We start from the raw sequence: 11262 nt of genomic DNA on the forward strand, positions 1-11262 counted from the left end.
CCACCCTTCAGATACTTGTGTACATTAATAAGGTCCCCTCTTAGTCTTCTCTTCTCAAGACTAAACAGCCCCAGGTCTTTCAGGTTTTCCTCGTATGGTAGATGTTCCAGTCCCTTAATCATCCTCATATTCCTCTGTTGGACTCTCTCAGGTAGATCCCTGTCCCTCTTGAACTGGGGAGACCAGAACAGAACACAATACTGCAGATGTGATCTCACTAGGGCAGAGTAGAGTGGGAGGAGAACCTTCCTTGGTCTGTTGGATACACTCCTCCCAGTGCACCCCAGGATACTATTGGCCTTCTTGGCCACAATGGCATATTGCTGCACCAGGCATAACTTGTTGTCCACCAAGACTCCAAGGTCCTTCTCCACAGAGCTGCTTTGTTGCAGGTCAGGTCCTAATCTGTACTGGTGAATGGTTTATTCCTTCCTAGGTGCAGGATTTTACACTTGCTCTTGCTGACTCTCATTGGGTTCCTCTTTGCCCAGTTCTCCAGTCTGTCCAGATCTTCCTCAATGGCTGCACAGCTGGTGAATCAGCCAATCCTCCCAGTTTCCTTCAGCAAACTTGCTGAAGATACTCCGTCGCCTTCTCCAGGTCACTGATGAAGATGTTGAACAGGACTGAACCCAGCAGTGACACCTGGGGAACTCCACTATTTACAGGTCTCCAGATGGACTCCACACCATTGACAACCACTTATTGTTTAGCCAGTTCTCAGTCCATCTCACTGTCCACTCCTCTACATCACACTTCCTGAGCTTGCTCATGAGGGTATTATGGGACACAATGTCGAAACCTTGCCAAGGTCAAGGTAGGCTCTCCCTGCATCTACCCATTCAGACACACCATCATAGAAGGCTATCAGATTAGTCAAGCATGATGTCGCCTTGGTAAATCCATGCTGACTACTCCTGATAATCTTCTCTTCCATGTGCTTAGAGATGGTCTCCATGATTTTTCCAGGGATGGAGGTGAGGCTGACTGGTCTGTAGTTTCCTGGATTCCTTGCTGTTTTTGAAGACTGGAGTGACACTGGCTTTCCTCCAGTCCTCAGGCATCTCTGTTTTTTGCCATGAACTTTCAAAAGTGGTGGAGAGTGGTAGAGCAACATCAGCCACCTCTCTCCACACTCGTGAGTGCATTCCATTGGGGCCCATGGATTTGTGTATGTTCAGTTTACCCAAATGATCTCTAACCCAATCCTCATTGACCAGTGGAGGGTCTTCCTTTCTCCAGGCTTTCTCACTCATCTCCATGGTCTGGGATTCACAAGGGCTGGTATTAGGAGTAAAGACTGAAGCAAAGAAGGTATTCAGTAACTCTGCCTTCTTTGCATCCTCTGCTACCAGGGCTCCCACCTCATTCACTTCTGGGCCCACATTTTCCCTGTTCTTCCTTTTACCACTGACGTGTTTATTCTCTTTTTGCAAAGTGTGCCTCTATTTTTTAATATTCTCTAGTTTTCTTTTTCCAGAGTGTCTTCTGTTTCCTGATGAAAGCAGTTATTTGTAAGCCACAGTAATATAAATTGTCTTTTCTGCACTTTAAATGGTGTTCATCAGATGCCTGTTTCTGGTGGGTTGTGAGTCATGCAGAATGTTTACTGTTTATTTTTAACATTGGAGCTGGCCGACATGATTAAAGTCACCACACCAAACCAAAGTAGTTCAAATGGTGTTTCATGTTTTCTCCTTCCTATATCTCAAGTTAAATGGAGACAAAAGCTTCTCTTATTTTTCTTCATTCAGCCTTTGAAACTGTGAGTTTAGCAAGGACTCTGTCAATACTAAGACTTGTTTAAATTTTGTTTAAGCCTGTGTGGAGTTACACAAGAATACCAGAAATACATACTCTGCAGATGTTAACTCTTTGACTAAGTGACTGAGAAGCGGGAAACTACAGACCTGTCAGCCTGACCTTGGTACCAGGGAGGGTCATGGAGCAGATCATCTAGAGTGTTTTTAGAAGACATAGAGAGGATAATCAGGGAATCAGGCCCAGTCAGCACCAGTTTATGAAAGGCAGGTCCTGTGTGACGAACCTGATCTTATTTTATAACCTGGTGACCAAATTATTGGACAAGGGAAGGGCTGTGGATATTGTCTATCTGGATCTCCAAAAAGCATTTGACACAGTTCCCCATAGCACTCTCATAAAAAAACTGGCTGCTCGTGGCCTGGAAGAGCACACGATCTGTTGGATCCACCACTGGCTGGACAGTCAGGCCCAAAGAGTGGTGGTCAATGGAGTCAAATCCAGCTGGGGCTTGTCACAAATGGTGTTCTTTGGGGCTCAGTGTTGGGACCATTTCTGTTTAACATCTTTACTGATGATCTTGATAAGGACACAGAGTGTATTATCAGTAAGTTTGCAGATGACACCAAGCTAGGCAGGAGTGTTGATCTGCATGAGGATAGGAAGGCTCTACAGAGAAGTTTGGATGGATTGGATCATTGGGCTGATGTTAATGGTCTGGGCTTCAACAAGACCAAGTGCTGGGTCCTGCTTGGGCCACGACAACCCCAGGCAACACTACAGGCTTGGGGAAGTGTGGCTGGAAAGTGTCTGGCAGAAGAGGACCTGAGGGTTCTCATTGACAAGCGGCTGAATATGAGCCAGCAGTGTGCCCAGGTGGCCAAGAAAGCCACTAGCATCCTGGCTTGTCTTAGAAATAGTGTGACCAGCAGAAGTAGAGAGGTGATTGTCCCCCTGTACTCAGCACTGGTGAAGCCACACCTGGAGTGTTGTGTCCAGTTTTGGGCACCTCAATTCAAGAGAGATATCGAGGTGCAGGAGTGAGTACAGAGGAGGACAACGAAGCTGGTGAAGGGCCTAGAGAATAGGTCTTATGAAGAACACTTGAAGGAGCTGGGAATGTTTAGTTTGAGGAAGATGAGGCTGAGGGGAGACCTCATCAGTCTCTACAACTACCTGAAAGGTCATTGTAAAGAGGTTGGTGCTAGTCTTTTTTCACACATAATTAGTGACAGAACAAGAGGGAATGGCTTCAAGCTGCAACAGAGGAGGTTTAGGCTGGACATTGGGAAAATTTTTTTCGCAGGAAGAGTGGTCAGACATTGGAATAGGCTGCCCAGGGAGGTGGTTGAGTCACCATGTCTGGTTGTGTTTAAGGGTCGTTTGGATGTGTTGGTGGATCTGGTTTAGGGGAGAACTTTGTAGAGTAGGAATGATGGTTGGACTAGGTGATCCCAAGGGTCTTTTCCAACCTGAATAGTCTATAATTCTATAAAAATGGCATATTTCTTCTAGGCAACAAAACTTCTGAAAGGGTGAATTTGTTTCTCCCTTTTTCCTCTTCTCCTTATGACTTCAGTGGAGCTGGTCACCTCCTTTGAAGAAGAGACCTCCTTTTGAATCAACGCAACTGTTTCAAATCAAGATAGATTTTGATTGTCCAAGAAGCCTGCTGAGATTTTTCATCGTAATTGTGTAGAGGTGATACCTAGAACTTCTTAAGCACTTCTGTGAACTGCTTTTTCCTAGTCTCTACAGCTAGAGATGGCTGTTTTTGTGATACACAGTCTTAGGTAATACTCTTCCTGTTAAAAATTCAAGATTCTTTTTGGTCCCACTTAATTATCCTGCAGGACAAAAGAACTCATGTTGGGGAATGGTGTGTGAAAAGAATTGTCTGGTTGAACTTAATTGAAGTTTGCTGAAAACAAACTTTATTTTCAAATTTCAGAGTAGGTTTTTGATCTTGCTTCTGTTGTGATTTCATTCTTGAGGAAAAACTTGAGAATTAAAAGTTGTAATGGTCATGAGGACAGAATCTTGTTAAACAGACTTTTGAGTAGCATACAGTGCCTGGTTTTGCAGAAAAAAAAGGAGTCTGGGATGCAGGACAAACTGCCCAGAAGGTATTGGAATGTTCTGTCAGCTACTGAGACTGGAGAAAGGTTGGTGTCCACAATGTTTTGTTCTGGTCAAATGTGAGAGACAGAAGAACCATATATGACTGAGAATAATTAATGAACAGGGTGAATCCTTTAACCACTTACTGATGTAATTGTCCTCTCCTCCAAGGTCACAAACGAGGTACAGTACCTCGGTTCAGCAAGTATGAAATCAAAACCAGCAAGTTGAGAAAGAACTGAGAGAGTACATTTTGAAGGGTACTTGACTCAGTTGCTATTACAGATTAACTTTTCATGTTTCCTCTTTTTTTTTTTTTTCCTTTCTTTTTGGACAAAAATATCCATTTTATGAACACTTTTTGAGTAGTTACAACAGCCAGGTTCTACACAGATCATAGCTAGTTCTCCATATGCTTTGTTTTCCTGCTTTAAAAAAAATGAATCTTCAGGAGGTTCCATGGTGCAGAGAGGAGTGGAAGGATTACAGTTTTAAGATTGCTTACCTGTAGTTATTTCTCTTACATGGAATAAATATTTTATCTTTTGACATTTCCCTCTTTCTGATTCTTGAAGAGAGAGCATAAAAAAGTAGTTTATTTATCCTTCGTGCCATTGCCCTGCGCATAACCTATTCTTAACTGGCAATATGGAGAAACTAATACTTGATTTTTTCAGTTTGCTTTCCCAAAATGGAGAGAAGGTAGACTAGCTGCTTTTAATTATTGTTGAATCTTTTTAAGCTGTGAATGTACTGTTCTTTTATATAGAAATTTTAAAAATAGAGATAGCGATACCTCTCAAGCTACATAAACCAGTTATGTAAGAGCTTCCCAGTCCTGCTAGTGAGAGGTTAAGACTTTTGAGTACAAATCCTCCCAAGGGAAAGGAGCAGGCAAACCCTGTGGATAAAAACCTAGTTAATTGCACAGCTCATGTCAATAGGCATTTGGCTTTTAGCACCATAGGGTCCATAACTGGGTTCCCATCTGTCCCTGAAAGTCTTGATCCTTAAGTGGGACAAGAGCATCTGTGACAACAGGCTGGCCAACCTGGTGAACAGAGCTTCGGGTGGTGAAGGGACATCATGACCCACGGTTAAGGGAAGTGTTGGCATGTGCATGAAAACCAAAGGGTACAGGGTGGTGGGAACAAGAGGGATCTTGGGACTGGTCAAAGAGAGATACCCATTTCAGGTGTGTGTATGTAAATACATGTGGCCGGAGAAACAAGCAGAAGGAATTAGTTCTGCATATAGTCACAGAACTATGACATTGCTGATATAGTGGTGGCATGATGAGACAGCTCACTTGACTAAAGTGAGAGAGGAATGGATTAAAACTTCTCAAGAAAGGCAAAGATAAAGAGGGTATGGCTGCCATGATGTGAAGAAGTTGGATGTAGGGATCTCCTTAGTAGGATGACAACAGTCTTGTTGATTGTGGATGAGGATGGGAAAGGCCAAAAAGGATGATGTAGTGTGGTGGTAGTTCACACTATCAGGCTGAGGAAGAGAACAAAGATATCTTTACAAGTCTCTGAATCACAGGCGCTGAGTTTCCTGGAGAACTCAAATTTCCTGACATCTTCTTGCTGGATAACACTGGAACACAAGCAGTCATTATGGTCTCTGGAGGACGGCAGTGATAACTTCATAGGATAGGTACTGGATATGTCAGCAGGGTAATACACAGCTGGGTCTGCTGTTTTTATCGACAGCTGCTTGGGAATCAGATGACCAATGGTAGCTTTGGCTATGCTGACTGTGAAGTCGATACAAAGATCCTCATGGAACTGGGGAGTGAGAGTAGCAGAGCATAGACTCTGGAATTTAATAGAACAGACTTCAGTTTCATTCAAGGACCTGGTTGATGGGATCCCATAGGAAGCAACTGTGAAGAGTAAAGGAGCTCACAGGTGCTTAAAGACAGCCTTCTCCAAATGGAAAGTGTTCATCCTGATAATCCAGAAACTAATAAATATATCAGGAGTCTGGCAAGGCTGAAGAAGAAACTCGTTACTTAGCTCTAATGCAAAAAGTCAGTATATAGGGGTTGGAAGCAGGGGCAATAGAAAAAGAAGGAATTTTGAACATACAAGGATGATGTTAGAGCCATGGCCCATCCAGAGCTGATGCTTGTGAGGGACATCAAGGGCAATTCGACATTTACTATGGCATTGGCAGTAGAAAGCTGAATGAGGAAAATACGACTATTGATGAAAAAGACAGATGATTCAGTATCAACAGACACTGTCTTCATTGCCTTAATTTTCACTAACAAGTTTTCTCTGGTAGCTGTGACTCAGGAAAACATTCATGAGCGTCCTCAGCAATGAATAAGGACTGAATAAAGGAGTGCTTGCAAGAACTTCAATGCAAGTCCATGACGGAGACCAGATGGTTTGCATCCAAGTATGCCAAGGGAACTGGCTGACACTGTAGTGATGCTTCTCTTTACTGTAATTGAAAATTCATGGAGGTTAGGGAGGTCCCTGACAACTGCAGAGGGGTGAATGTTACATCCATCTTCAAAGACTAGTCGGGCTTATTTCAGTCTGAAGAAGATCGCAGAACAGTCCTGGCCATGTGAACTTGGTTTGGAATAGCAAGGATGGATTTTTTTCCAAGACCAAACAATGCCTTATGAGGCTGGCTCCTTCTGAGGTAAAATTATTAGCTCTGTGGCCAAGGGGAGAGCAACAAATATAATTTACTTCAACTTGTAACGTGTCTTTTGTCTGTGTCCCGTAATATCCTGTCCCAATTACGATGTTATGATCTGGGTGGATGGGCAACCAAACGTGTTTAAAAAAAGGTAAGATGGAATGAGCAAGCTCAGGGGATAGTGGTTAATGAGTTGTACAGTACCTGGAAAGTGATAATGAGCAGCGAGCACAGTACATAGCAAGCAGACCAGAGATGGTGGGACATAAAAAAGAGGGGAGAAAATTGGTTCTTTTTATTTCATTCAGAAACTTAACTTTTAATTACTTAATTGTTATGTGTTAATTTTATAATAAAATTGGTAATTGTTCATTAACTTAGTTCAGGAATATAGTTTCTTGTGTTTTAAAGGCAAAGAAAAGTCTTTTTAAAAAACAGTACTTTATTTGAAAAGTGGCTTTTGAGTAAGTCAGGATACAAGTTCATGCGGCTGTAAAATGTGAAGCCTAAAGCTTAAAAGACGCAATGAAATACTGTTGATACTCTAGTGGCTTCCAAACTTCTAGTCACTTCCAAAGAGATGATGTAAAAATTCTAACAAGCATTTTGAGTGGTAATATTGAAAAGATTGTGTATTTCTGAAGTTGTCCAACTCTGGCTTGCTGATGTGGAAGAAAAAAAAAGAGTTGCTGGATGAAAGCTTTGCAAAAGCAGAATAGAGACTGAATGATCATAAATGAGATGTAAATGAAGTAGTGGATTTAAAAGATAGATACTCAAAGTGGTAGTATATTTGGTCCTCTTGATTTTTATATTGTCAACTGAATTAATACATTTGGAGGGTGTAGCCAACATTCTCCTCTGTTAGTTTTTTTGCTGATTGTGGCTGTTTCTTTGTAGACCTGGACAGTACCCTTTGATGGTAATCATAGAATCGGACAAATTATTTAGTTGTCTGTAGTAAACTTAGTGTAAATAAAATTTTGCTCTTAGGAGGCCTAAAGATAAACTATCATTAGACACTTATAATTTATGTGAATATAGTTTTTGTGTGTATTTTTTAAATAATAATTTTTCCCCTCTTCTTACTCAGCATTGTATTTTGACTCCTACTGCATGTTGAAATATTTTTTTCTAATTTCAAAATGGTAAAGTGATAAAATCAGGAGATTTCAGACAGATATCTGGCCACTGTAATACAATCTCTCAGACTATAAAAAGTGATACAGTTTTCACAGTGTGGTAGTTGTCATCTCGAAGCTTTTCTTTTTTTGGAAGTTGACCTTTGAAACATTCAGGATAAGGCCCAGTTGTTCCAGTTCTTCTAGTCAGCTGTGGTTATGTATATCTGGAGTGTTTTTCAACCTGAAGGCTTAAAAAAAAGAAGTATGGGGGGAAAAAAGTACAGATATGAGAAGGTTAATTTGCAGGTTTCTATCTGGCTATGACTAACCTCTCTGAAAGGAAACCTTGTATTAGGAATTCTGTTGTATTGAAGAGTCTGGCTCTGTTTTGGAACTTAATTTCTTTAAAGGATTTTGTATACTTACATGAAATATAAATGCCTTCCCATTTACTATGTGTAATGTGTAACTCAAGGTTTCTTTTGAATCTCATTTTTTAGATGCTAAAGTGAAGAAATGGAGAAAGGTGCTATTTCTTGTGTATGTTTGACAGAATAACGATCATTTCAGAAGAGAGCCATAATTTTTAAGACAAATGATGTGTAGCCTGATCATTGTTACAGCTATTGCATGTGTAGTGTGGCATAAGAATTCATCTTTTAAGATCAACTAACTGAGCAGAGATTTTTAGTCTTAGTAAAGGCTTAACCATTTATTATTAGCCATAATTTGTCACAGTGGTAGTTGATCTTCCTCTGTAGATCTGGATGTGCAGCTGCAGCGTTTATTGGAATGTACCAGCTTTGTGAAGTTATTTGATATTATTTGCATGTTCTTTATCTAACTCATAGCAGGAAATAAAATATTTTCTCTGCTTCAAATACTGTTGGTTTTCTTATGGCCTTTTCTTCTTAGATATGTTCACATTTGAATTAAAATTTTAGTAAATACAAAGAAATTATAGCAAGAAGAGGTGAAAACCTTTACATTTAGTATTTCCTAACCCTTCTCTTAAAGTCTTTCAGAGTTAGTGTTGTTGAGTCTTGGAGTATCGGTGATGGTGAATACTTTTTGCACTGAAACCTGGCACTAACAGGACTACTTGTACATGATTTCAGTATTGCACATATCTTTGTAGGATTGGGGGTTAGGTTTTCAAAACATTTAGAAGTCATAGACGAGTTTTTGAAGCTTTCTGTTGATTTTTCTAACTCTGTGGGTTCCAAGTAGCGCTTGTTGCTGTGTCAACACACAGCCATGTTTCTGGTTAATTTCTGATACTATGCTGTTATGATAATTTTTGATATGCTGTATTTGAGAATATATGATATTTGTCTGGTCTGCTGTGTTCAGGCAAAAAAAACCCCAACATTTGAGGTTTTAGAAGTCGTACAGCCAAGTTATTCATGGCTGTAAATAAGGGCATACTGTTGGGCCAGGTAGTTGCAGGGTAATGGAGTATTTTTTTTCTTTATACAAGTTTTAAATGTGTGTTTTGGTTTGCTTTGAAGCTACAGTGCTAGATTTAATTTTGTGTGTGAATTGAAATGAAGCCTTCTATCAATGATGAGAAAAGAGCAGCTAGTTAGCCTTATCTCATTGCTTAGGATTCATAAAATATAGAATGTAGGTCTGAGGAACTAAGTCAAATGTATTTTTTATTTTCTGTTTTTCAGAGGCCCAGAAGACACAATAAATGATTGTAAAATCCTTTTTATAGAGGAAATGTACAAGATTGAAAAGCCAGGAGCCTATCCATTGACATTTGGGGATGGAGATTTCAAAAGTATGCTTTTAAAAATTATTTGAATAGAAGTACAAATTGAACTATGTTTATTTAAAAAAATAAAAGGATCATCATGCAGGAGTAATAATTGCTTTTTGTGTTCAGGAAAATAACAACATAGAATAATTTAAAGATATCTGCTCTAAATGTATATTTACTTTGTGGCTCTATTGTTTGACATTCATAAACTGATATAATTTTAGTACTACCAGTCATTAGCAGTGGAAAAGGGGAACAGCTAATAGTTTTCTAAATGAGCTGTGCAGAATGAATTAATAGTTTCAGTCAAGTTCCTGGACAAGTGTCCAGGTCACCAAAACTGCTGTTGCAATTGACATGTCATTGAAATTTTTAATACATTAACAAGTGGCAAAAACTGAATCAGTCTACACTTAAACCCTGTCATTTTCTCAGAATTAAAAAAAAATTTGCGAAGACTTTTGTGCCAAAGCTGCTATGAAAAAATGGATAGTGAGTGTTTGGATTGTTATTTGGCCCTGCACTACCTTCTAAAAAAAGAATTATGCCATACCTCCTCATTGTGCCTACAACCACAGGAAGGAGTTAGTGGCAGCTTACCTAAGAAGTAAGGTGGCATTTTTTCCTAAGTTTGAAATACATTTAAGTGATAAGTATTTGTGGTAACAACACTGAGAGATTGGACTGTGGCTCTACTAATAGGTATTAGATATTATTATATATTAAACTGCTGACTCCAGGGCAACATTTCAGAACCTTTGTCTGTAGCTAGCTCTCTGTGCACGAGAGCTAGTCTGCTTGCTGTTTGCAGTCACCTAAAAAAACCACTGTTTTTCAGAGGAGCAAATACCATTTGCTGTGGTGTTCTTAAAAGTGGGAATATTAATTTCTGTAAATGAACTTATCACAAATCTTACATTAATTGTTATTTACTTCCCTCAGATGGCTATAATTAATTCTGTTTATTGAAGAGCTTTTGCAATATCTTTAATCATGTTTTTATTTTATAATGAGAAATTTAAAAGTCTACAGATACTGCTTTGCATTTATGTACTGACTTACTTTGTGGATCTAATTTTTTATGAAACTTTTTAAAAGCACGTATAATTATTACAGTTCATTTAGGTCTTCCCTGCAGCAGCTATTATGTAGTGAATTAATTTTTTTAATTGTATGTGTGATAAAGAAAGGAATAATTGCTATATTGCTGACTGCAAAATTGTGTACAGTGGCACTGTTTGCTCTGAGATGAGTATTTATTTATTATGGAATCATTTATATTGGAAAAGAACTTTAAAATCATTTAGTCCAACCATATAACTAGCACTGCTAAGTCTAGCTCTAAATCATGTCTCTAATCCACATTGTCTCCTAAATACCTCCAGGGGTGGTGGCTCCACTGCTCCCTTCGGCAGCCTGTTTCAGTGCCTGACAACCCTCTCACTGAAGAAATTTTTCCTAATATCCATTCTAAACCTCCCCTGGCACAACTACGGGCCATTTCCTCTTGTCCAGTAGCTTGGTACTTGGAAGAAGAGACCCAACACCCACCTCAGTACACCTACCTCTTTTCAGGTAGTTGTAGAGAGACTTCTTATCTCCAGGTTTAACAAGCCCAATTCCCAGACACTCCTCCTAAGACTTGTTCTCCAGACTCTTTGCCAGCTTTGCTGCCCTTCTCTGGAATCGCTCCAGAGCCTCAATGTCTTTCTTGTCGTCATGGGCCCAAAATTGAACACAGCACTTGTAGTCTAGCCTCACCATTCTGTACTTCCTACACTGATTGTCACCTTTATTATTTCGAAGTCAAGATCATTATTTTCACTT

At 39.7% G+C, this 11262-nt stretch overlaps 1 protein-coding gene across 1 annotated transcript in view; it reads left to right on the forward strand.

Annotated features, from left to right (window-relative positions):
* The window catches only part of UHRF2 (ubiquitin-like with PHD and ring finger domains 2, E3 ubiquitin protein ligase), a 129138-nt gene that overhangs the window by 82500 nt on the left and 35376 nt on the right, over positions 1-11262 (forward strand). The window contains 1 exon segment of the mRNA XM_010000654.1: positions 9347-9456. Within this exon segment, the coding sequence (XP_009998956.1) occupies positions 9347-9456 (110 nt within the window).

Source organism: Chaetura pelagica, unplaced genomic scaffold (genome assembly GCF_000747805.2).
Source record: "Chaetura pelagica isolate M959 unplaced genomic scaffold, ChaPel_1.0 scaffold596, whole genome shotgun sequence".
Lineage (NCBI taxonomy): Eukaryota > Metazoa > Chordata > Aves > Apodiformes > Apodidae > Chaetura > Chaetura pelagica.